Consider the following 27,130-nt stretch of genomic DNA (forward strand, 5'->3'; position numbering starts at 1 on the left):
CATTGGCAGATTTCATCCGGAATCTGTTTTTAGCAGCTTGGGTGTTGTAACAAATGACATTTCAAAATGGTTATTCTGGTCACATGATCTCTCTACCCACATTGTTTTCAGAAGGTAATTGATTAGCTCATGTCCGGACAGACCGTGGCTATTTTGTGGCCTAGTTTCTTTATCACTTCTAACATAGATGATTCTTCCCTGTGATGAGCTAGGAAGAACACCTTCCATATGACCGTTGTTCTGCCTCTGCCTGAAAGGATAGCTGTACAGAAATGCAAATGGTGAGAGCCAGTACGGTTTCAGTTCATCTTTTGGAATAGCTCTTTACATCAGCAGATGTGAAATTTCATCGGAGGTTACCTTGGCCTATCTTAATTGTAATTCACATTGGAGACTTCCAGAAACTGGCCAACTTGTAATACTAGTCGTCATGTGACCTGTGGCAACTATCTTAAGTCAGTGTCTGTGCTTGCTTTTTAAAAGTTCTTTTCAAGCAGTTCAGTATATGTTTGACCAGTCGATGAAATAAAAGGTTAACGTGTCACATGCACACTTCACATCATAGTGACAGTATGTGGTATCAGACCTTTTGCCGAGTCCATCAGGGTGGATGTGGGCATAAGAGGGGTGATGATCCCAAGCAGGGGAAGCATGAAAATCAAAGTCTCCCTGTACGTGGACAATGTGGCTGTCTCCTGCTCATATCCGCCATCAGTTCGCAGACTGATTAGCATCTGCGACCAGTTTGAGCATGCCTCGGGAGCCAAGGTGAATCACAGCAAGAATGGAGCCATGTTCTTTGGGAACTAAGCTGACTGATCCTTTTTCTCCTTCGACTTCAGGTCAGACTATCTGAGGGTACTGAGGATGTGGTTCGGGGCGTGTGCCAAAAGCTGTGAGGAGTATATAGTCAAGGTGAGGCAGAAACTGGGCATGTGGGAGCGACACCACCTGGTCATCAGGTGTGAGGTGCTCTTGGTGTTTCTCTATATGGCGCTGGTCTGACCCATACTATGCTCCTGTGCCGTGGTGGTCACTGAACTAGATGGATCATGTCCACAGGAACACAATGTGCAAATCTCTGGTTAGGGAAAGAAAAAAACATATTCACCGTCACCCTCAATCCTACTTTTCAAACTTGGTCGTGCATCAGACAGAATAAAATTAACTGTTAATTAATCTCCCTGCATGCAGCTCCACTCAGCTTGATGTACTTCATGGTTGCTATATTTCAAATAATAGCTATAATATCACAACATAACTCCATATAGCTAGTTAGAGTTTGCCATGGTAAATTTACCATCGTAACGGAAAAAAAGACTTGAATTTGTAGTGTCTGTCATGACCTTGGGGCATCTCAAAGTGCTGTTAAGTATTACTATGTGAAGTGCAGTCAATGCTATTCTGCAGGAAATGTGGCAGCCAGTTTGCACCTCAAGCTCCCATGGCAGCAGTGTAGATGAATGACCAGTTAATCTGTTGTTTAGTGACTGGTTGAGGGGTAAACATTGGCTTAGATGCTGCGGGGATTCCCCCGCTCTTCAAAATAGTGATATAAAATCTTCTACATCCACCTGAGAGAGCAGATAGGGCGTCGGCTTAATGTCTGTTCTGAAAGACAGCACTACCGACACATCGTTTGTGTTTGGGACTTTGTGGAGGAAAATTGTTCATTTGCTTACAAATTAGGTCACTTTTAGAAAGTACTGTCTACAGATGTTTGAAGTGACTGTTAACCAAACAAGTGCTTCGGCTATAGAATGGCAGTGGGTGAAGTAGGATACCCTCTGTGGCCTTGACAACGAATTAGACCTGCAGCAGAGCTCGTGACTGGTCCCCAGTGATTTGTACTATTTTACCAGAACAGAAGTGCTGTGTTCACAGGCTGCATTCACAGACCCCTTGGCCAGCTGCCAGTCTCAAGTCTGAAAGCTTTAGCGAAATGGGATCAGGTTTTCTCCTCTCAGTGGGAGGATGATGGGCTGAGTCAAGAGACTGAGCTTGGAATTTTATTTTTCCGCACTGAAGCCATTTATATTTTGCTGAGACATTATCTGAGGAGCAGAATGTCAGTTTCTAGCAAAAAGAAATCTTCATCTGTGCACTCTACGTTGGCTTGGGGTGTGCGTGTGAAAGTGCAAAGAATCTTCTGTGCAACTCGAGGGCTACCGTTATTTTTATTGAGAGAAATCTGTGGCAAATTCTGAATTTGCAGTAAAGTTAATGAGCACTTATTGTCAAATTTCACTGGCGTCCTGATTTACAATTGTTCCGTCATTAAATAATTCCTCTGTGAATAAGTGTAGGAGGGTGTGAGTGACGCTCAGTTCTGTTGAGTGAGATCACCGACTGCAGTTTAAATGCTTTCACCATTAGCTATGAAATTCAGTCCCATAATTAACCCATTGATACTCTATATTCTTTGTCAGTATACTTAGGAAAGAGATGCGTCAGCTTTTGTAAGATGTTTTTATTATTACAGTTTTATCTTCTGAAAAGAACAGTCTCCAAACGCTAGCCCTTGCACCCCTACACTCCCACACCCCCAGCTTTGGTTGCAGGTCTCCAGAGGCCCGATTGTCTGATTTAAGGCCTGAGGGACAGGCTTTGAATGATTAGCGCACTCCAACAGAAGCCTTAATTCAATGGCAGGTTTGTAATTTTTTTGGGTCTACAATCCACTGGTTTCCTGTGGGTGAAGTTGTTTACAGTTAAGACACGGAGCCAATGCCAAGAGAACTATACGTCTGCAGTCGGCTGCATTCCTGTGGAGTAGAAGCACCTTAAGAGTATTGTAACTAGCTGGGAATACAGACAATGAATTTATAACACAAGAGACCATAGAATCAGCAGTGTTGTTACAGTGTAAGAGGATACTATTGCCTTTACTGATAAGCCAGTTGGAGTCTCCAAATGAAGATTTATTGGACTGGGAAACTTCTGTTTCAGGTTTCTTTTACTTTGTTTGCTTTTGCTCTTGATGTGTCTCCACTATTTCTTGCTCTTCTCTCCCTCTCTTTCTCCTTCTCTCCCCCTCTCTCTCTGCCTGCTCCCTCTCTCTCTCTCTCTCCCCCCGCTCCCCCTCCCTCTCTCTTCCCTCTCCCTCTCCCCCTCCCTCTCCCCCTCCCTCTCCCCCTCCCTCTCCCTCTCCCCCCTCCCTCTCCCTCTCCCTCTCCCTCTCTCCCTCCCTCTCCCTCTCTCCCTTCCTCTCCCCCCCTCTCCCCCTCCCTCTCCCTCTCCCCCCTCCCTCTCCCCCCCTCTCCCCCTCCCTCTCCCTCTCCCCCCTCCCTCTCCCCCCCTCTCCCCCGCTCCCTCTCCTTCTCCCCTCTCCCTCTCTCTCTCCCTCCCCCTCCCCCTCCCCCTCCCTCTCCCCCTCCCTCTCCCCCTCCCTCTCCCCCTCCCTCTCCCCCTCCCTCTCCCCCTCCCTCTCCCCCTCCCTCTCCCCCTCCCTCTCCCCCTCCCTCTCCCCCTCCCTCTCCCCCTCCCTCTCCCTCTCCCCCTGTCTCTCCCCCTGTCTCTCCCCCTGTCTCTCCCCCTGTCTCTCCCTCTCCCCCTCCCACTCCCCCTCCCTCTCCCACTCTCTCTCCCACTCCCTCTCCCTCTCCCACTCTCTCTCCCTCTCCCTCTCCCTCTCCCTCTCCCCTCCCCCTCTCCTCTCCCTCTCCCCCCATCCCTCTCCCTCTCCCTCCCCTCCTCTCTTTTTCTTTTTCTCTCTCTCCCCTATCTCCTCCTCCCCTCTCTCCTTATCCACCCTCTCGCTCCCCTCCCCGCCCTTTCTCCCTCTCGCTCCCTTCCCCGCCCTTTCTCCCTCTCGCTCCCCTCTTCCCCCCCCCCCCCCCCCCCCCCCCCCCCCCCCCCCACCCTCTACATTTTCTCACCAATTAATTTCCCACTTCTCTGGCTCTCACTTTTTTCTTGTTGACTTTTAGTTTTGCCTTTCTTTTACTTCCAAATTTCTTTATGTTTCTAAATGACTCCCATGCTTGTGTTTCTTTCCATGTTTCTTCTCACATTTCCTTCTTGAGATTATAGACTTACAATGGCATATTTCCTCAAATCATTTCATGCTGTAGGGGTTGGGGGTGGAGGGGGGAGTTGATGGAGGGAGCAGGGGAGGGGAGGGGGGTGTGGCAGTTAATTCTCATGCTAACACTCCATGAAATACTCAAGTGCTGCACTTTGGGGGTGAGTTGTTAAATTGTCTGCTCCCTCAAGTGAACATAATAGATCAGAAGGCAGTATTTCAAAGAAGAGCTGGGTAGTTTTCTCCTCTGCCCTGACCAGTATTTATCCCTCCATCCACATCACAAAAAACAGATTGTCTGGTCATTGTCACATTGCTGTTTGTGGGAGCTTGCTGTGTGCAAATTGAATGCCTTGCTCCCTAAAACTGTGACTGTGCTTCAAAATTAGCTTAACTGGCTTACAGTCCTTTGTGGTGCCCAGAGGTTGTAAAAGGCACTCCATAAATATATCTGTCTTTTTTTACCATGCTAGCATCAGTTAACCATAGTGCGGTGCAGCAGTTGAGGGAGGTAATGCAAAAAATGATAGCCTCCTGAGCAGCTTGTCTATCATGTTAAGGTCTTGTGTTACTCCAATGGCAGAGTTATTCAACAAATACTTAGCCAAACCAAAATATTGTTCAACACCTGAAATTAGCAATTGGCAGCTCGCAGTAATCAAGCATTCAGACCAACCTATAACTATGAGATACTATGTTCACGTGTTTGGAACTGTACAAAATATGAAGGTAATCTACTTTATGCTCTTATTCATTAAGGATATAGTAAAACTGAAATCAGAGGTTTCCAAATGCAACTCAATCCTTTCCTGTGACTCGACGGAAGATTTTAGTTGGTAGTTTTGCTTTAGAATTTCAATGAAACTTCCAGTGCAGGTAAAGAGTTAAAAATAGTTTGACAATTTGAGTAGTTCCTGAATTAGACTGATATTGCTGTTAGTGAAAGGAAGGTGGGATTTTGGGTGATGTACCCTCATGGTCATTTTTATTTCCTGGAACTTGCAGATAAGGGTGAAAGTGCTCCTGGTGTTGCCCGCCAGGACGGTCATGCCCCATGTCTATTCGCTGAAGAAACTGGAGATCTAGATCGTCTGGGCCCTGCTTTTAAAAGACATATGGTTGCAGAACATCAAGCATTTCTGGAGGCAGTGTCAGACCTTGCGCTGCAAATACATCTTTATATCTGCATTAGAGGGCAAAAGGGATTTCGATTTAACATCCCATTCGGGTGAAAAGCAAGAACGCTTTTATAAATATTTTTTCACAACTGCAGCATGCTCCAAAGCGCTTTACAGGCAGCGGAGTACGTTATAAGTGTAGTCACTGTTGTAATGTAGGAAAAGCAGCAGCTCAGTTTTAGTGGTGTTAGCTGAGGGATAAATATTGGCCAGGATACTGGGAAGAACTCTAAGATAAAAGTAAAATACTGCGGTGCTGGAAATCTGAAATAAAAACAGAAATGCTGCAAATACTCAGGTCTGGCAGAATCTGTGGAGAGAGAAACAGAGTTAACATTTCGAGTCCCTATGATTCGTTAGAGCTAAGCTTCTTTAGCTCCAAAGAAGAATCATATGGACTCAAAACGTTAACTCGGTTTCTCTTTCCTTAGATGCTGCCAGACCTTCCAGATTTACCAACATTTCCTGTTTTTGTACCGGGTAGAACTCCCCTGCACTTCTCAGAAATCTGGCCATGGGATCTTTCACTTCCACCTGAAAGGCCAGACAGGGCTTGGGTTTAGCATCACTTCCAAAAGATGGCACCTCCAACAGAGCAGCACTCCCTCAGCTTCTACTGGACTGTCGGCCTTGATTTTTGTTCTCATTAGTGTCCTTGTTTTGAATCTGCGACCTTCTGAGTCGGCAAGAGTGTTACCAACTGATCCAAGGCTTTTTTTTAATTCATTCATGGGATGTGAGCTTCATTGGCTGGGCCAGCATTTATTGCCCATCCCTAGTTGCCGTTGAGAAGGTGGTGGTGAGCTGCCTTCTTGAACCACTGTAGTCCATGTGGTGCAGTTACACGGGAGTTCCAGGATTTTGACCCAACGACAGTGAAGGAACGGAGATATATTTCTAAGTCAAGATAGCGGGTGGCTTGGAGGGGAATTTCCAGGTGGTAGTGATCCCATCTATATACTGCCCTTGTCCTTCTAGATAGTACTGGTTGTGGGTTTGGAAGGAACTGTCTCAGGAGACTTGGTGAATTCCTGCAGGGCATCTTGTAGATGATACACATTGCTGCTACTGTGCTTTGGTGGCGGAGGGAGTGAATGTTTGTGGATGTGATGCCAATAAGGTGGGCTGCTTTGTTCTGGATGGTGTCAAGCTTCCCAAGTGCTGTTGGAGCTGCACTCATCCAGGCAAGTGGAGAGTATTCCATCACACTCCTGACTTGTGCTTTGCAGATGGTGGACAGGCTTTGGGGAGTCAGGAGGTGAGTTACTTGCCACAGGATTCCTAGCCCGTGACCTGCACTTGTAGCCACAGTATTTATATGGCTAGCTCAGTTCAGTTTCTGGTTAATTGTAACCCCCCAGGATGTTGATAGTGGAGGATTCAGTGATGGTAAAGCCATTGAACATCAAGGGGTGATGGTTAGATTCTCTCTTGTTGGCGATGGTCATTGCCTGTGTGTTGTGTGTTGCGAATGTTATTTGCCACTTGTAAGTCCAAGCCTGGATAATGTCCAGGTCTTGCTGCATTTGGTCATGGACTGCTTCAGTATCTGAGGAGTCGTGAATGGTGCTGAACATTGTGCAATCATCAGCGAACATCCTCACTCCTGACCTTATGATGGAAGGAAGAGCGTTGATGAAGCAGCTGAAGATGGTTGGGCCAAGGACATTACCCTGAGGAACTTCTGCAGTGATGTCCTGGAGCTGAGATGACTGACCAACAACGACAACCATCTTCCTTTGTGCTAGGTATGACTCCAACCAGCAGAGAGTTTTCCCCCAATTCCCAGTGACTCCAGTTTTGCTGGGGCTCCTTGATGCCACATTCTGTCAAATATGGCCTTGATGTCAAGGGCAGTCACTCTCACCTCACCTCGAGAGTTCAGCCCTTTTGCCCATGTTTGAACCAAGGCTGTAATGAGGTCAGAGGCCAAGTGGCCCTGGCAGAGCCCAAACTGGGCATCAGTGAGCAGGTTGTTGCTAAGCAAGTGCTGCTTGATGGTATTGTTAATGACCCCTTCCATTACTTTACTGATGATCGAGAGTGGACTGACAGGGTGGTAATTTACCAGATTGGATTTGTCCTGCTTTTTGTGTACAGGACATACCTGGGCAATTTTCCACATAGCTGGGTAGATGCCAGTGTTGTAGCTGTACTGGAACAGCTTGGCTAGGAGCGCGGCAAGTTCTGGAGCACAAGTCTTCAGTGCTATTGCTAAAATATTGTCAGGGCCCATAGCTTTTGCAGTATCCAGTGCCTTCAGCCATTTCTTGATATTACATGGAGTGAATTGAATTGGCACCTGTGATGCTGGGACCTCCGGAGGGGGCCGAGCTGGTTCATCCACTCAGCACCTCTGGCTGAAGATTATAGCAAATGCTTCAGCCTTATCTTTTGCATTGATGTGCTGGGCTCCTCCAACAGCTGAGTTTGCCATTGTTGTTTCCGCTGCCTAGGTCGATGCCGGGTGGTCCATCCAGTTTCATTCCTTAACTGACACTTTTTGAAGCTATTACGTTTGTTTTACGCAAGGGTCTCCATTCACAAACCACTCCGGCCACTGTTTCATGACTGAAACAAATTGTTCACACCCTTGATGCGTTATTTTACCCTGTTCTGAGTTTCCAATGCTGTATTCCTCTCCATTACAAAGACCATACCTCCACCACAGTACTGTCACTCACCTCCTCCTGTACCTCAGCAATTCTACTGTTGATGTTCTCATTAATGCTTTTGAGACATCCAAAGTTATACTGTTTCAATGTTTTCATGGCTGTCATCTCATCCTCCACCTTCCTTAAACTTTGCCTGACCCAAAAACTCAGCTGCCTGTAGCTGTTGTCATCACACCCAGCCTGCCCATCAGCCCCGTGCTTACTGATCTGCATTGGATCCTCGTGCTCGAAGGCTTCAAATTTCATGTGATCATCTTTGTATTTCGTCCTCCCTGTCTCTGTGATCTTCCCTAACACTATAACTGTCCGCACCTCCCCCCCAGCCCCACCACCAGCACAAACAAAACTCTTCTTCTGACTCAGTCCTTGTCCATTCCACTCCTCTTTCCCCCCCTCCCCCCACCTCCACTGCCACAATGATCTCCCTCATTGGTGGCTGTGCCTGCAACTACTTTGGTCCCAGACTTTGGGACTCACTACCTTAGTCTCTGCTTCCCTCTTTACTTTTTCAAGATCCTCTCTAAAACTGATGCGTGATCAAGCTAATGGATCCTCTTGGTAGCCTGACATGCATCTTTTTCTTGTACCTGAGCGACACATATTAGAGGGTTTCTATGTTACCAACACTAAGCAAATGTGTCTTTATTGGCTGTGCTTGGTCTTGGAGTAACAGAACATGCACTCCCACCAGCCCCCCTCCAAGACCTCCAAGATGAAGAGGGCTGGGAGGAGGCTTGTGTGGAGCATAAAACCTGCTGTTTATGTGCTGTTAAACCATTGTATAGTTACCTCTGTCTGCAGGTGTAGTTGTGTGGGTATTGGTGCATGAGCATAGAGTACCTATTTTCAGCCTCACTTGTTTGGCCCTTCAGCTCAGATTGGGGAATTTTTATCAGGAAACTCATTGGTGCAAGTAATTGTGCTGGGAGCAGGACAATTATAACAATTGGCATGAAGGATCAAAAGAATTTCACCACCATTGAGGGGGCAAAAAAACATTAATGGGTGCAATACATTGACCATGACATAACTTTCCGCTACCGGACACACAATTACTGCTGCCCTGCAATCCTGGGCATCCATTTCGCATCCAATCTACTGCACATCAGAAAGGTGGGCAATGATATGCGTAATGTCCCTGCCCCCAGATTAATATTTGAATGACGTTCCTGCTTGTTTGACATCGGGGCTCCTCTTAACTGCCAGAATTAACAGCAGAATACGGATTGTGCACTTAAATGGGAAGCAATTTGGTGAAGCATATCTCGGCCCCATTTCTCACTGCCGTCTGCCTGATGCCATGCTTAAATTGGGCGGCCCCGAGTGGAGGACCATACTTTCCTCTAGAGCTTTCCAAGTGAGGGCACGGACAAGTTACAGCCTGACGAGCGCGGAATTAGTTGTGTAAGAAGACGCTGTTGCCTATGGTGACGAACCTGTTCAAGTTCCTCAGTAAGGTTCTATAGGACTAAGAATTGAATGATAGCTGTTTCGGTAAATGCTGTAATGCTGTTAGGGAAAATGGTTTGCGTAGGCTGTTGAAGGTTTGGACAAACAATGACTCTTTGAACTGAGACAAAGACCATCATTTTAACCCCGTCCATTTCATCCCCCCCATCCCCTCCTTAAAGATGATGATTCATTTGGATATGGTTTCACCAGCAGTGGAGGTGCTTTAGTATCTTCGCCAATGTCAGCATCATTATATGTGAGTCTAGATGCTGGACAGTAGAAGGCAGTTGTGTCGTGGCACTGGTCAAAATGAACGACCTGTGCATCATGTGTGAAATTTATATTCCAGGTTGATGGAGAATCTGAAGGAAAACTCACAGAAAATCTTGATTTGTGGCACTTTATTTGGTTCACATTTGACAACAACAACTTACATATATAACACCCTTAATTAAACTTCCTAAGGTGTTTCACAAGAACATTGTGAAATAAAGTATGACACCGATCCACAGAAAGAGAATTGGGTCAGATGACCAAAAGCTTGGTCAAAGAGGTAAGCTTTAAGGTGTATCTTAAGAGAAAAGCGAGGCAGAGAGGTGTATGGAGGGTGCTCCAGAGCTTTAGGGCCTAGGCAACTGAAGGTGCGGCCACCACTGGTGGAGCAATTAAAATCAGGGATGCACAGAGGGCCAGAATTAGTGGAATGCAACATTCTGCAGTGGAGATTTTAAGAGTAATTTTGCAAAGAAAGACTTGCATTTATGTCGTGCCTTTCGCAACCTCTGGGCACTCTAAATTGCATTGCAACTCAGCACTTTGAAGTTTAGTCACAGTTGTAATGTAGGAAATGTGTCAGCCAATTTGTGCACAGTAAGATCCCACAAACAGCAATGAGATAATATCCAGATATTCTGTTGTAGTAATGTCGGTAGAGGTATGAATATTGACCAGGACAAGGGGAGATCTCTGCTGTTCTTTGAAATAGTGCTGAGAAGAAAGATGAGGCCTCAGCTTAAAGTCTCATCTGAAGTTGCCTCCAACAGTGCAGCACTCCTATAGCATTGACCATAAGACATAGGAGCAGAAATTAGGCCATTCGGCCCATTGAGTCTGCTCCACCATTCAATCATGGCTGATAAGTTTCTCAACCCCATTCTCCTGCCTTCTCCCCGTAACCTTTGATCCCCTTACCAATCAAGAACCTATCTATCTCAGTCTTAAATACACTCAATGACCTGGCCTCCACAGCCTTCTGTGGCAATGAATTCCATAGATTCACCACTCTCTGGCTAAAGAAGTTTCTCCTCATCTCTGTTCTAAAAGGTCTTCCCTTTATTCTGAGGTTGTGCCCTCGGGTCCTAGTCTCTCCTACTAATGGAAACATCTTCCCCACGTCCACTGTATCTAGGCCTTTCAGTATTCTGTAAGTTTCAATCAGATCCCCCCCTCATCCTTCTACTCTTCCTACCAAAGTGCATGACCATGTTGTATTCCATCTGCCACTTCTTTTGCCCATTGTCCTAACTTGTCCAAATCCTTCTGCAGCCTTCCTGCCTCCTCAATACTACCTGTCCCTCCACCTACCTTTGTATCATCTGAAAACTTAGCCAGGATGCCCTCAGTTCCTTCATCTAGATCATTAATGTATAAAGTGAAAAGTTGTCCCAACACAGACCCCTGCGGAACTCCACTAGTCACCGGCTGCCATCCTGAGAAGGACCCCCTTATTCCCACTCTCTGCCCCCTGCCAGACAGCCAATCTTCTATCCATGCTAATACCTTGCCTCTAACACCATGGGCTCTTATCTTACTGAGCAGCCTCCTGTGCGGCACCTTGTCAAAGGCCTTCTGGAAGTCCAAGTAGATAACATCCATTGGCTCTCCTTTGTCTAACCTACTTGTTACCTCAAAGAATTCTAACAGATTTGTCAGGCATGACCTCCCCTTGATGAAACCATGCTGACTTTGCCTGATTTTACCATGCATATTACCATGTATTCTGAAATCTCATCCTTAATAATGGACTCTAAAATCTTACCAACGAACGAGGTCAGGCTAATCGGCCTGTAATTTCCCGTCTTTTGCCTCACTCCCTTCTTAAACAGGAGGGGTTACATTAGCGATTTTCCAATCCTCTGGGACCCTGCCTGACTCCAGTGATTCCTGAAAGATCACCACTAGAGCCTCCTCTATTTCTTTAGCTATCTCCTTCAGAACTCTGGGGTGTAATCCATCTGGTCCAGGTGATTTATCCACCTTCAGACCTTTTAGTTTTCCTAGCAACTTCTCCTTGGTAATGGCCACCATACTCACCTCTGCCCCCCGACTCTCTTGAACTTTGGGGATGTCACTCGTGTCTTCCACCGTGAAGACTGACGCAAAGTACCTATTCAGTTCCTCCACCATTTCCTTGTTCCCCACCACTACTTCTCCAACGTCATTTTCCAGCAGCCCAATGTCCACTTTTGCCTCTCTCTTACCCTTTATATATCTTAAAAAAAAAACTCTTGCAATCTTCTTTTATATTACTGGCTAGTTTACCCTCATATTTAATCTTCTCCCTCCTTATTTCTTTTCTAGTTGTCCTCTGTTGGTCTTTGTAGGCTTCCCAATCCCCTGGTTTCCCACTGCTCTTCGCCACATTGTATGCTTTCTCTTTAGCTTTTATTGAACTACAGTGTCAACCTGGACCATTCTAAAATGGCCTCTGTGAATTAGAAAAAAAACAAAAGTAACCCTGCTGTGCAAGACAGGAGGCAGAGAGGAAACAGGAAATTGAAGGCCGGTTAGCCTGACATCAGGGAAAATGCTAGAATCTATTATTAAGAATGTGGTAATAGGGCACTTGGGAAATCACAGTCTTATTCGGCAGAGCCAACATATTTTTAAGAGAAGGAATTGTGTTTGACAAACCTATTAGAGGTTTTTTGAGGGTATTCCTAGAGGAGAGATCAGAGGGAACCAAGAATGCATTATATATGGGTTTTCAGAGGGCATTTGATAAGGTGCCATACAAGAGGTTATTGCACAAAGTTAGGGCTTGTGATGGGAGGCTAAAATAGTAGCCACAGTCTCCTGCCAATGCCAGATAGCCACAAAGATGACTGCCAATACCAGTCTATGCATATGCACTGGTCCGCACATGTACAGAAATCCAATGACATTACTTCAATGTGCCCCAGCCTGCCAGAAAGCTTTCGATAGAAATTTAACACCGCAATGCTTCTGATCCTTTAAGATCTAGCTACTTGAAGCGTGCATGGATTTGATTTATTTAACTACGGTAAGCTAGTGATGTTGCGCAGATTGCTAAAAATGGGACCCTCGGAGAAGCAGCGACTGCGAATTATTCACTTAAAGATGTTATCCTAGATACGGGGTTATTCACATCTCCCTCCCTATTCATTGCTTGTGTTTATGCAGCATCTAATAGTCTGCGACCTTAATTGCAGAGCTGATTGTGAATATGGCAGAACATGATTTTATTGCCTTGCTGCCATTGTGTGTCCCAGTTACGTTGTTGTGATTATTTTGCACTAAGGAGCAGAGACGTTGACCGTAGGGCCAATCAGAGAGAAAAACACAGTTAACGCTTCAAGTTAGTTTGATTTTTCTTCTAAAGAAGAGTCGTACGGACTCGAACCGTTAACTCTGTTTCTCTCTCCACAGATACTGTCAGATCTGCTGAGTTTTTCCAGCATTTCCTGTTTTCATTTCAGATTTCCAGTATTCGCAGTATTCTGCTTTTATCTTAGTAAAGTTAGGAACTCTGTCGCTGGCAATAATGTCACAGAGTAAGATAGTACAACTACATATTGTCGTGAAAATATAATAATTTTTATAATATTATTGAGATTTATTGTAAAGCTAGTTAAATAGTGGGGTTTGGATTAGTCTCTCTGGGTGGATGTTTTTGTGGAGGGGAATTAATTCAGTTGGAGACTTGTCTGGAGCTTTTGAGTTATCAAAAGAGAAGCTAGGTTTGAAATGCCAAATACATGGGGGTCGTGGTGTGAGAGTGGGAAAAGAGGCCATTGTCGCTGATTCTCTGGCTACAATTAGAAAGATAAGAATGGAACCAGGTAAGAGCAATCCAACTCAGCTGAATGAGTGGAGAGATACTGGAGGAGTACAATGCAGTCAACTGTGTTAAGGGCTGCAGTCAAGTCGAGAAGGACAAGGAGGGATAGTTCACCTTTGTCAGTCACATTGTATGTCAATTGTGACTTTGGTAAGAGCCATATTGGTACCGTGGAAGGGGAGGAAACCTGATTGGAACATGTAAATCATTAATACATATTGTAAATAATTGAGGCTTAAGTACTGAGCCTTGCAGCACTCCACTACTTGCTCCTGTCATCCACTTATTCCTGCTCTGCTTTCTGTCCATTCACCAATCCTCAATCTATGCAAATATGGGCTATGTTTGCTGCCAGTGCCATCCATTTTGTTATGGCACAGCAAATGGTAAATGCCGAGGTACTCAAATATCAGAGGGAAACTTGAAACAGCTGCCACAACTGTTTTGAAATTAGTATTTTATTTCAAGATGCGTGCCATAGAGTTTTTTTACAAAATTAAATTAAACATTTATTAATAGAAGAAAAGATTTTATGCACAAACATAGGTCTACAAATTACTACTATATTACTACTTTCATAACTCCTAAATCCCCCAATTAATCTGGCTCCCAGTTACACCTCTGTTAAGGCAACAGTAAAATAAAAGATTTCAACAGATCTGGGCAAAGCACACGATACCCTGGACAGTGATCTTCAAAGTGAATTTTCTTAACTTTGGTTCCTGTAGACAGCAACTTGATACATAGAGGCTAGAGGCTCTTCATACTTGTGTTGATCTTAGAATGCGTTCTCCCTTACACATAACATCATTTCCTTTATACATGTTTCTCCCTTTTTAATATAAACTCCTTTGTTCCAATATGTCTTGGCAACTTTATTTTTCTCATAATATAAATCTTTCATAGTACTCATATTATCACTAACCTTTGGGAAAAATAAACATGCTGTTTGGCTTAGCTTCTTTTAGCTAGGTATAACATCCTACCATCTCTTGCAAATTAAAACTACTCTAATTTATCTAAAAATGCAAATTTTCCTCACACATCACAATCTAAAGCGGTATTGGCAGCAAACATAGCCCATATTCACATAGATTGAGGATTGTTGAATGGACAGAAAGCAGAGCAGGAATAAGTGGATGACAGGAGCAAGTAGTGGAGTGCTGCATGGCTCAGTACTTAAGCCTCAATTATTTACAATATGTATTAATGATTTACATGTTCCAATCAGGTTTCCTCCCCTTCCACAGTACCAATATGGCTCTTATCAAAGTCACAATTGACATCCAATGTGACTGACAAAGGTGAACTATCCCTCCTTGTCCTTCTCGACTTGTCTGCAGCCTTTAACACAGTTGACTGCATTGTAACTCTTTCAAGTACAAACACGTTTCCATCTGTTCCTATTCAGATGAAGTTACATTGTTTCATAGTTTGCCATTGTGAGATTTGAACTCTTGATCTTGGGGTTATAAACCCAGTACCATAACCACTTGGCTATTTATTCCTCCAGTATCTCTCCACTCGTTCAGCTGAGTTGGATTGCTCTTACCTGGTTCCATTGTTATCTTTCTAATTGTAGCTAGAGAATCACCTACAATGGCCTCTTTTCCCACTCTCACACCATGATCCCCCCCCCACACCCCCCCATGTCCAACAAAGATCTTTCCTTGGCCCCTTCCTAGTTCTCATCTGCATTCTGCCCCTCGGGGACGTCATCTGAAAATGCAGCGGTTTTCACATGTACACTGATGACACAGCTCTACCTCACCATCGCCTCTCTCGACTCCTCACTCTTCCTAAATTATCAGGCTGCTTATCTAACATCCTGTGCTGAGGAGCAGAAATTACCTCCAATTAAATGTTGGGAAGACTGAAGCCAGTGTCTTCGGTCCTCTACAAATAACTCCATACCTCTCCCTAGCAACTTTGATGCTGAACCAGGCCATTCACAACCTGTTGTCATATTTTCCCCCATGAGCTTAGAACCACATATCCACACCTTCACCAAGAATGTCCGTTTCCTCTTCCATAACATTGCCCCAGCTGATCTGTTGCTGAAACACTTATCCATACCTTTGTTACCTCCAGACTTGACTATTCCCACAAACTTCTAGCTGGCCTCCCATCTTCTGCCCTCTGTAAACTTGAGGTCATCCAAAGTCTGCTCCCATGTCTTACCTTGTACCAATTCCCATTCACCCATCATCTCTGTGCACGCTGACCTACAGTGGGTTTAGTTTAAGCAATGACTTGATTTTTAAATTCTCATCCATGGTTTCAGATCCCTCCATAGCTTCGCCCCTCCCTATCTCTAATCTCCTTGGGCCCCACAATCCTCCAAGATATGTGTTCTCCTAATTCTGGCCTCCTGAGCGCCCAGCTTTTAATTGCTGCACCACTGGTGGCCGCATCTTCAGTTGCCTAGGACCTAAACTCTGGAATTCCCTCTGTTAATGTTATCTAATTGTATTGCAAAGGTTAAGGATAAACAGGTGGAGGTTATTGATTGATTAAATATTTTGAGCACATGTAGAAAGGGACTGCTGAGATACTAGGGTTGTTGGTCAATAGGAGGCAGAGATACGTAATGCTGTACTCTGCTAATAAACCTACCATCAAGAAAAGGATCTATGTCTAGTTTCATACTTCACTATCTGGCTTCGATCCATTTAACACCCCCCCCCCCCCATCAAAATCTTTCCACCTCTTGACTGCTCTTTCCTTCTTTAAGACACTCCTTTGGTCATCTGTTCTAACATTTATCTTATGTGAGTCATTGTCGAACTTTACTTTATAATACCCCTGTAAAGTGGGTTGGGACATTGAAATGCATTAAAGGTGCTCTATAAATATGAGTTGTTCCTGCAGTAGATAAGGCTGCCAAGTATAATCTATCCACATTTGCTGACAATAAAAAGTTAGATGGGAAAGTAAGCTGCGAGGAGGAGGACACGGGCTACAAAGGGAAATCAGCCTGTTACATGATTGGACAAAAATAAGAGCGAGACTTGAACTCTCAAGCTTCTGATTCAAAGACGAGAATGCTACACCTGAGCCATGGCTGACAAAATAATGACAACAATAGGGGTGTTATGTCACACTACATTGAATATATTATCACACGTACTCATTCACAATAATTGAAATTTGATCATGTGGTTTTTTGGGATTATTACCAGTGTTTTGAAGATCAAATTCTTTGTGTATGCATTTTACTGTGGAGATTGTAAGTCACTGAATTTACTTTCTACTATACTGCTTTTACTTACTTGATGTCATTTTTTAAACTGCAGGCTGCACAGATAAAGCATAGGAAAGATGTTACCAGGTGGGAGGGAAATACCTGCCATTTAGGAGTAAGATTGGACTTTCGGGTCAATGTGGGACTGGATTTTGGCAGTTAGAGTAGGTTGGGTAGTCTTGCATGTTCGCTGAACTGGGTTGTATCATTCAGGGGCAAAGCAGAACTGTGCGGAGATGCAGTTTTGCAGTATGGGAGATAGTTCTCGAATTATTATCGGCACAAAGGAGTCAGGCCCTGAATTTGGCAGTTGTTAGATAGCAGTCTTAAGGTTTGATGCCATGACAGGCTTGGGGAACTTGGGATTTACAACAAGGGGACAGGCCCCAGACATGGAGTGGGTGGACCAATGGTTTGATGGAACTTGGTTAAGAATCAACAACTGTGCCTGTAGCATAATGAAACTTCCCAAAGACACTTTACAGCTGCATTATAAAATAAAGTAGGGGGAGGCAGTCGCGTAATGGTATTGTTGCTGGACTAGTAATCCAGAGACCGAGGCTAATGCTGTGGGTTCGAATCCCACCACAACAGATGGTGGAATTTGAATTCAATAAAAATATGGAATTAAAAGTCTAGATATGACCATGAAACCATTGTTGATTGTTGTAACAACCCATCTGTTTCACTAATGTTCTTTTAGGGAAGGAAATCTGCCAGCCTTAGCTGGTCTGTGGTTCCAGACCCACAGCAATGTGGTTGACATTTAAGTGTCCTCTGAAATGACCTAGCAAGCCGCTCAGTTGTATCCAACCACCAAAAAGTCAATAAAAAGGAATGAAACCAAAGCTACCACCTGCATTGACCTGGCATCACAAACGACAGTGGCAAACCCAGCCCTGTCAAAGCTGCAAAGTCCTCCTGATGAACATCTGGACTCTTGTGCCCAAATTGGGAGAGCTAATCACAGACTAGTCAAGCAACAGCCTGACATAGTCATACTCATGGATCATGCCTTACAGATAATGTCCCAGACACCACCATCATCATCCCTGCCAATCGGACAGACCCAGCAGTGGTGGCAGTACAGTGGTATACAGTTGGGAGGGAGCTGCCGTGGGAGTCTTCAACATTGACTCTGGACCCCATGAAGTCTCATGGCATCAGGTCAAACATGGGCAAGGAAATCTCCTGCTGATTATCACATACGATCCCCCTCAGATAATAAATCAATACTCCTCCATGTTGAACACCACTTGGAGGGTGCACTGAGGGTGGTAAGGGTGCAGAATGTACTCTGAGTGGGGGACTTCAATGTGCATCACCAAGAGTGGCTCAATTGCACCACCACAGACCAAGCTGGCTGAGTTCTAACAGACATAGCAGCTAGACTGGGTCTGTGACAGGTGGTGAGGTAACCAACAAGAAGGAAAAACATACTTGACCAACCTGCCTGCCGCAGATGCATCTGTCCGTGTGAAGTCTGGTCTTCACATTGAGGATACCCACCATCGTGTTGTGTGGCACTATCACCAAGCTAAAAGGGAAAGATGTTAAACAGATCTAGCAACTCGAATCTGGGCAACCGTGAGATGCTGTGGGTCATCAGCAGCAGCAGAACTGTACTCAGCCGCAATCTGTAACCTCATGGCCCAGCATATCCCTCACTCTACCATTACCACCAAGCAAGGGGATCAATCCTGGCTCAATGAAGAGTGCAGGAGGACATGCCAGGAGCAGCACCAGGCATACCTAAGAATGGGGTGTCAACCTGGTGAAGCTATAAAACAGGACTACTTGCGTGCCAAACAGTATAAGCAGCTAGTGATAAACAGAGCTAAGCGATCCCATAACCAATGGATCAGATCTGCATTCGGCAGTCCTGCCACATCCAGTCGTGAATGATGGTAGACAATTAAACAACTCACTGGAGGAGGAGACTCCGCAAATATCCCCATCCTCAATGATGGAGGAGCCCAGCACATCAGTGCAAAAGATAAGGCTGAAGCATTCACAACAAACTTCATCCAGAAGTGCCAAGTAGGTGATCCATCTTGATCTCCTCCAGAGGTTCCCAGCATCACACATGCCAGTCTTCAGCTAATTTGATTCACTCCACGTGATATCAAGAAATGGCTGAAGGCACTGGATACTGCAATGGCTATGGTCCTGACAATGTTCTAGCAATTGTCATTAAGACTTATGCTCCAGAATTTGTTGCGCCCCTTGTAGTGCCAGGCAATGGCCATCTCCAAAAAGAGGGAACCTAACCATTGCCCCATGATGTTCAATGGCATTACCATCACTGAATCCCCCATTATCAGCTTCCTGGAGTTTACCATTGACCTGAAACTTAACTAGACGAGCCATATAAATGCTGTGGCTACAAGAGCAAGTCAGAGGCTAGGACTCCTCTGGCGAGTAACTCACTAACTGACTCCTCAAAGCCTGTCCACCATTTACAAGGCACAAGTCAGAAGTGTGATGAAATACTCTCCATTTGCCTGGAGCTGCACTCATCCAACAACACTCAAGAAGTCAACACTATCCAGGACAAAGCAGCAGGCTTGATTGGGACCCCCGCCACAAACTTTCACTTCCCTTCACCACCGACACACAGTGGCAGCAGTGTGTGCCATCTGCAAGCTGCACTGCAGGAATTCACCAAGCCTCCTTAGGCAGCACCTTTCAAACCCACGACCGCTGCCATCTAGAAGGACAAGGGCAGCAGACACATGGGAGCACCACCACCTGGAAGTTCCCCTCAGATCCACTCACCATCCTGACTTGGAAATATGTCACTGTTCCCTCACTGTCGCCAGGTCATAATCCTGGAACAGCACTGTGGGTGTACCTGCACCACAGGGATGGTAGCGGTTCAAGAAGGCAGCTAGGGATGCGCAATAAATGCTGGCTTAGCCAGCGACGCCCACAGCCCATGAATGAAAAAAAACCGAGCCATGTAAGGAAATATTAAGACAGGTGACCAAAAACTTGGTCAGAGAGATAGGTTTTAAGAAACGTCTTGAAGGAGGAAGGCAAATAGAGTGCACAGAAGTGTAATTTAGGAATTCCACAGCATAGGATCTTGACACCAGAAGGTATGGCCACCATTGTTAGAACATTTATAGTAGGGAATACACAAGAGCCAGAATTAGGGGAGAGAATCCTGGGATCTGGCTGTTCTGGGGATCGGTGGGGGTGGGTATAGAGGGATAGAGCAAAGCTGGGGTTTGACATTACTCGAGGATGATCCTAGGAATAGAAATTATCTGTTGGCTTAGAATCACTATTAAGGAGGCTTCACGTTTAAACAATACCATTTGGGTGCTGGGTTGTGACTGGGGAGGTTCCTGGGGTTTGAAAATACTGGGTCAGGGTCTTACATCATGTTATCACTTTACGAGGTTTCGTGCACTTTCCAAATAACTAGTAGTAGTGACATGCAGAAGGAAGAGCACCGGCAACCAGTAGAGTTGTTGGGAGGGAATGGCAAATTTTAACATTAGATCAGGAAGATATTTTTGTAGAGTGATCTTTTTTTGTCCTGCAGGAAATTATTGTCGATAATCTGTTTTAGTGAAGTTGGTTGAGGGCTAAATATTGGCCAGGTTATTGGGGGAACTATACTGTCCTTCAAATAATGCCGTGGGATGTTTTACATCCACCTGAGAGGGTAGATGGTGCTTCATGCACCTTCCATAGTTCTGCACTCCCATAGCACTATACTGAATTGCCAACTTAGATATGTGCTCAGGTCTCTGAAGTGGAACTGGGTTGACAACCTGATGATGCTGAGGTGCAATTGCCAGCACCTTTCCATCGATCTTTCCTGATTTCTGTGTTCGCACAGTTCCAGTTCAGATGCACCACTGTTTTAATCACCAAAGGAGCAAATTTTCACCCTGGATGCAGGAATCGGGAGTTGGAAAATTTCCCAATGTTGCGATCCCATCTCCTGACAGTGTGGGCAGGCACAGCCAATCTCCATGGTGGGGAGTCCTGCAGCAGGCCTGAGATGAAGAAGAGCTGATGCCTAGGTGGCCAGGTTAAAAGCCCCATCTTCATTCACTGAGACATCAGCCCAGTTCTGAAGATGAGTGTGATGCCCCCTCACCCCCTAACCCTTATGCCACTCACCCACCCAGCCCCTTACCACACTCTCTCAACCCCACCTCCACCCCGCCAATAAAAATTGCTGCGCTGGGAATTGGATCTTGAATCCGGAATCAGGCCCCACCCACCATTTGTGAAGCATGTCCAATATGATTTAGTCGTTGTTGGAACAGGAAAATCCAGCCCAAATTGTCACGGAAAAATGTGACAGCCAGAAGGGTGTGAAACAGGGTGTGCTTGTTAGGTGCAAGACCTTTGAATATAGATAGAGAAGTGATTATTTTTTGTGTATTCTATTTGAAAGGAGAAAATATACCCCACTATTGGTGAATAGTAGTTGATGATGTAATGCATTGTTAATAGAAAAAGAGGTGGAAGAGAGAGCCCATGTCATGTATAATAAAATAAGAAAAAAAGTTATAAATACCCTTGTATAGTATATTTTAATACTCAGTGGATGTGATATTCTACATTAAGGCTTGCTTTCACTGATAACACATTTTTAAACTTCTACTGAGGCTCATGAAGTTCTACTGAGGCTCATGAAGTTCTGGAAGTTTAAAATGATTAGTTTAAAACGAATTATACTCTTAAAACCACAGCTGCACAATCTTGGAGTCACAATGCCAAGGATGAATTGTCTAAATTTACTCCAGCTCACCTTGTTACCTGAACATCTCAATTGCTTTCTATTAGTTTCATGTTACTGTCATTCCATGAGCCAGTTTTTAAAAGTTTAATATTTTCGCCTTCAGAGTGACCCCAGGACATTTCTAAAGTAGTGCACTTTCCTGCTTGGAGTTTATTTGTCTTTGGGGTAGTGACAGTGTCTAACATTTCAATATGCTGAGATCACAGGACTGCAACATAAACATCCTTAGGAAGGTCAAGCTGGAGGTTTAAGGTCTTGAAGATTTCATTGGAACTGACTTGAAGCATAAGAGTAAAGTTAACAATTTCTCCCGTTCCTGCTTTTTGCACAGTTGTTTGTTGTTCATGTGCATCTTGATATCTACCTTAACGTTTCTAATTTTATGTATTCAGATCAGTGTTTTCCCCACCTCGATTTGTTGCAGCTGGATACAGATGGTTATATAAAGTGTGTTACATATAGAGGCTGTTTCTAAGTTAGCTTTAAATCAGTTAAGATTGTACTTTTGAAGTGACTCCATCCTCTTTCTGAATGAATATAGTATCCAAAACAATAGGATATTTCTTTTGCAAAAAGATATTTTTTAAAAAAAATTATAGATGTTAGAAATATGAAGTGAACACGGGAAAATACTGGACATACAAGTCTGTCAGCATCTGAAGAGAGAGAGAAAACAATTTGACATTTTGGGTAGAGACTGATTGGCAGAACCATTAATGGAAAGAAGCATCCATTATTTAACTGACTGAAACAAAGGTAGAAGGGAGGTGATGGTCGCAATACACTAACTCTTCTTTTAAAAAAAGCAGTTCAAGGGTTTAATCATCTGTAAGCAAAAGCTTCAGCCACTTTAGAGCCTATTTGTCTCTCCTACTTCCTGCCAATTTCTCCTCCTCACATTCCTCACTTTGCTTGCCTCTTATTTTGGAGCTGTTTGACTTGTTTTTTTCTCTCCTGCCTTTTTGTATGACTTTTTTGTCTATCATCAAATACTTTTCACCTCTTTCCAGCACTCTTCTGTTTAAACATAGTGCAGTTTATGAAACCCAGTTTCTTGCCTCTTTTTGTTCCTGTTTACCATGTTAACTTCAGGCCTGTCCACAAGAAAAGTGTGGAGGTTATAATCTGAAATTGTTGAACTCTGTGTTGAAGGCGGAGGGTTGTAAAGCGTTTAGTTGAAAGGTGAGGTGTTGATTCTTGAGCTTCATTGGAACACTGCAGGAGGTCGAGGGCAGAAAGATCAAGGTGGGGATGGAATGCAGAAATAAAATGACCGGTAACCAGTAGCTTGGAACCTGCAGACTGAACATAGTTGTTCCACATAGCATCTCCCAACCTTAATTAGTATCCCTGATGTCGAGCAGACCTAATCTTTAGCAGCAGATGCAGTATACAGAACAGGGCTAGATTTTGCGATAAGAATGATGCTGAGACTAGCAGTATTCACTATTATAATGAGGGAATTCAGAAAGCACTTCAGGCGTCTGCACATGGGCAGTTTAATGCGGAAATCCAGAAGTTGCTGTCAGAGATATCCCTCCTCCTCCTTCACAGGATGGGTTGGTTCAGTCCTCATCAATAGACTCAGCATTGAAATTACTGCAATAGTGTGAACCTAAGATACTGGCTCATTTTTCCTGCAATCTCTAGTAGAGAACTAGTTAAGTCTCATGCATTCATGATTGAGTGAGTTTTTAAGCAATCATACTGTCAAATAATCTCTCTGGCCCTCTAAATGTATGTTTTTCAAGTGTGGAGCCTAATTCCTTCAGAAGTCAAGTTTTTCTCCATTTCTTTGTCTTTTGTCTGTATCTTTTATCTCTCGCTGTTAATCTCATCTGTATTTTCTTAGCTTTTGTTTTGTTTTTTGCACGTCTCGGCGAGGATGCTTCAGTCTGGTTCAAGAGCTACATATTTCTTGTCCCGCTCGTGGATGCCACAGAACTCCTGCAGAGGGCATCCTCCAGATGCTACAATAGAACAAGTTTGCATTCTATAAAGACTGCAAAAATCTGAGAGCCGCTGTCATTGAGGTGAACAGTGACTACCATCCCATTGTAAATTCTGGGCCATAACCATGGTTTTTGTTTCAACCTTCCTGTTTATTTTTGCGGTAGAAAAATTATGAATTACTGCACGAATCTAATTTCATCACTTTTCATCAAAATAAAAGACAAGTTTACATTTGAAGGAAATGACCAAAAAAATGAATTTCCTATGTATACCGAAAAGTTATAAAGTGCTCATGTATTCTAAACAATAAGATACTTTCGTATCGTCTGCAGAAAATTGCTGCTGCTGCCAGAGAGGGACCAAATTAAACTGTTTGGAACCATTAATATTTATTGGATAGTATAAGGTATCAAGTGGACTATTTCTAGCTAAAAGGTATTTGTTGAAGGCTTTATGCTGTGATTTACACTTGCTGATGTATCAAAGGAATGATTGTTTCCAGATACAATGGTAATTATAGTTAAAAGATGGAAAAAACACCTTTTTATTTTGCACCTTTCTCAGCTTCTGGATGTCCTGAAACACTTCATAACCAGTTAAATATTTTTGAAGGTAGTCACTGCTGTAATGAAGGAAACACAATGGCCAATTTGTGCACAGCAAGCTCCCGTAATCGGTGATTGTTAATGACCAGGCAATCTGTTCTAAGTGATGTTGGATGAGAGATTAAATATTAGCCAGGACACCAATGAGAACCCCTCTGTTCTTTGAAATAATACCATGTGATCTCTTACCTCCACCCAAGAGAGGGCAGATGGAGCCTCAGTTTAACATCTCATCTGAAAGATGGCACCTCCAACAGTGCAGCACTCCCTCAGTACTGTACAGGAGTGTCAGCCTTCAATTTGTGCTCAGTCTCTGGCGTGGGACTTGAGCCACAACCGTCTGACTCAGAAGCAAGAGTGTACCAACTGAGTCGCAGCTGACATTGTACACATCAGAAAACAATTCAGGTAATTGAACTTGATGCCATTTAATCAGCAATTCCGTCTCTATTGACTGTTTAAAGAAAGGGAAAAGGGAACTGTTTTTCTACAAGACATGAGAAACTCAGAAACCCAAAAATTAAATTAACAGGCAGTCTACTTCATTGCACATATTACTTGACTGACCACATATTGTCTCCTGGAAACATTTCAAAGCAATTAGAAAAACTAGTACTTGCATTTATATAGTCTTTCATGACCACAGGATGCCCTGAATTTGTGAAAAGCCTGTTAGTACTTTTGAAGTTTAGCCATTATTGTAATGTAGAGAACTCTATATCTTCTAAGTATCTCTAAACTTGCCCTTTCCTGTCTCTAACTTACCCATGAAAAATATGATCCCCTGAATTCATCATTTCTTTGAATCCAGCCTTTTATGTTTATCCCCTCCCTGTGCTGCTCTATCAACAGCAGCTTCTTCGATTCTGGAATCCCCTCGCTGAAATCTTTCCGATTCTTCAGTTCGTTTTCTTCCTTTAACACCCGGTTTAAATCCCACCTCTTTGACCACCCCTTCTCTTTTGGTGTGGCATGTAGTTTTTTCCCTTTGTGCTTCCGTGAAGCACTATTACTCTTTAAAAGGCAATAGTTGTTGTTAAACCCCCAATGCAATGTAATTTGACCCTCCATCAAAACGTCATGTTCTGTTAAAGCTAGATGAGCCTTGATATAATGTTTTCCCATTAGCGGGTGCAGCTTTTTACTGTGTCCTTAACCTGAGAGTAGGTCATCAATGCTGCAGAGCCTTTTCACAACCACTGCTTTGCTCACATAGAGGAGAATGTCCATTAGAAACATCTGTGCCATCAGTTTTTTTTTAATTTATATTTTCATTGGATGTGGACATTGCTGGCAAAACCAGCAAGTTACTTTTGGCAAGCTCACACTGAGGCTTGAAATGGTGGCTCATCCTCCTCTTGAAACCTTTGTTTCCATTTTTGACCAAGAGATTGGATTTTTTCATCATAAGAATACATTAAGTTTCCAACCACATGATTTTTGGATGCTGCTTGATACATAATAGCCACCTTTCACCCCCTACAAAAATAGAGGGCGACAAAATAAAGCTTCCATGCAAATGTGCAACTTAGAATATTAAATCCATGAAAAGATTAACCCGACAGAGAATGTCAGACAGATGTCCCTTGGGCTGGATGTGGCCGTCAGTACTGTTTAATTTAGCCCAACTGTGCTGAATTAAAGGTTGTCAGATGTCCTGTACTGGGACATGAACTGTGCCTTTTTAACTTTGCAACACAGCAGTACCCTGCATGCACTCCATGTCATCACCCTCCTTCCCTCCGACTACCACAAGGTTGGTACACAAGTGTGATCGGAACTCGAGATGAAGATCGGGGCTGCATGTGGAGGGAGGGTGTTGGGGGATTGGGGTAGTCATGAGTCTGGAACATTGGAACAAAGGGTGCGAGAAATGGAAGATTGGAACTGGGACTACAACTGGACAGGATCCTAGGACTGCAGGCTGAAACTGGTAAGAAAGAATATGGTGGCAGTCATGCCATGACACAGATTAGGTGCAGGACATTGCACCCATAAATTGGAGCACAGTACACCCATTTTACACTCTCAAACTGGCTGTGAGACAAAGCAATTTCTATCCCGTTGTTACTACATAACTTTTGCTGAATGTGCCTTATGTCAAAAATCAAGATGTGTAAATTGAGTTTGATATCCACCGACAACAACTACTTATAGAGCACCTTTAACATCATCAAGTGTCCCAAGATGCATTATAAAGGAAAATTAGAAATCGAGTCACATGAGATATTAGGTCGTATGACCAAAAGCTTGGTCAAAGATGTCCATGTCCAAATGCAGCAAGACCTGGGCAATATCCAGGCTTGTGCAGACAAGTGGTAAGTAACTTTTATGCCACACAAGTGTCAGGCAATGACCATCCCCAACAAGAGAGAACCTAGTCATCGCCGCTTGACATTCAATGGCAATGACTGAATCTCCCACCATCAACATCCTGGGGGTTACCATTGACCAGACTGTGTGGATTTTTTTTTTATCCATTCATGGAATGTGGGCTTTGCTGGCTGGACCAGCATTAGTTGCTCTTGAGAAGATGGTGGTGAGCTGCCTTCTTGAACTGCTGCAGTCCATGTGGTGTAGGAACACCCACAGTGCTGTTAGGGAGGGAGTTCCAGGATTTTGACTCAGCAACAGTGAAGGAACGGCAATATATTTCCAAGTCAGAATGGTGAGTGACTTAGATGGGAGTTCCAGGTGGTGGTGTTCCCATCTATCTGCTTGTCCTTCTAGATGGCAGTGGTCGTGGGTTTGGAAGATGCTGTTGAAGGATCCTTGGTGAATTCCTGCAGTACATCTTGTAGATGGTACACACTGCTGCTACTGTGCATCGGTGGTGGAGGGAGTGGATGTGGTGCCAATCAAGCGGGCTGCTTTGCCCAGAACGGTGTAAGCTTCTTCAATGTTGTGGGAGTTGCACTCATCCAGACAAGTGGGGAGTATTCCATCAAGCTCCTGACTTGTGCCTTGTAGGTGGTAGACAGGCTTTGGGGAGTGAGGAGGTCAGTTACTCGTCACACGATTCCTAGTCTCTGACCCACTCTTGTAGCCACAGTATTTATATGGCTAGTCCAGTTCAGTTTCTGGTCAATAGTAACCCCCATGATGTTGATAGTGGGGGATTCAGTGATGGTAATGCCATTGAATGTCAAG

At 44.1% G+C, this 27,130-nt stretch overlaps 1 protein-coding gene across 3 annotated transcripts in view; it reads left to right on the plus strand.

Moving 5' to 3' along the window:
- alg14 (ALG14 UDP-N-acetylglucosaminyltransferase subunit) overlaps positions 1-27,130 on the plus strand; it is a 101,682-nt gene that overhangs the window by 54,134 nt on the left and 20,418 nt on the right. Inside the window, exon 4 of one of the 3 annotated variants that reach the window (XM_041207562.1) lies at positions 843-915. The exons of the other annotated variants lie outside the window; for them this stretch is intronic. Within the exon in view, the coding sequence (XP_041063496.1) occupies positions 843-899 (57 nt within the window). The 3' untranslated portion in view covers positions 900-915. The remainder of the gene's footprint in view (positions 1-842; positions 916-27,130) is intronic. 3 annotated transcript variants of the gene reach the window in all.

Source organism: Carcharodon carcharias, chromosome 16 (genome assembly GCF_017639515.1).
Source record: "Carcharodon carcharias isolate sCarCar2 chromosome 16, sCarCar2.pri, whole genome shotgun sequence".
Taxonomy (NCBI): domain Eukaryota; kingdom Metazoa; phylum Chordata; class Chondrichthyes; order Lamniformes; family Lamnidae; genus Carcharodon; species Carcharodon carcharias.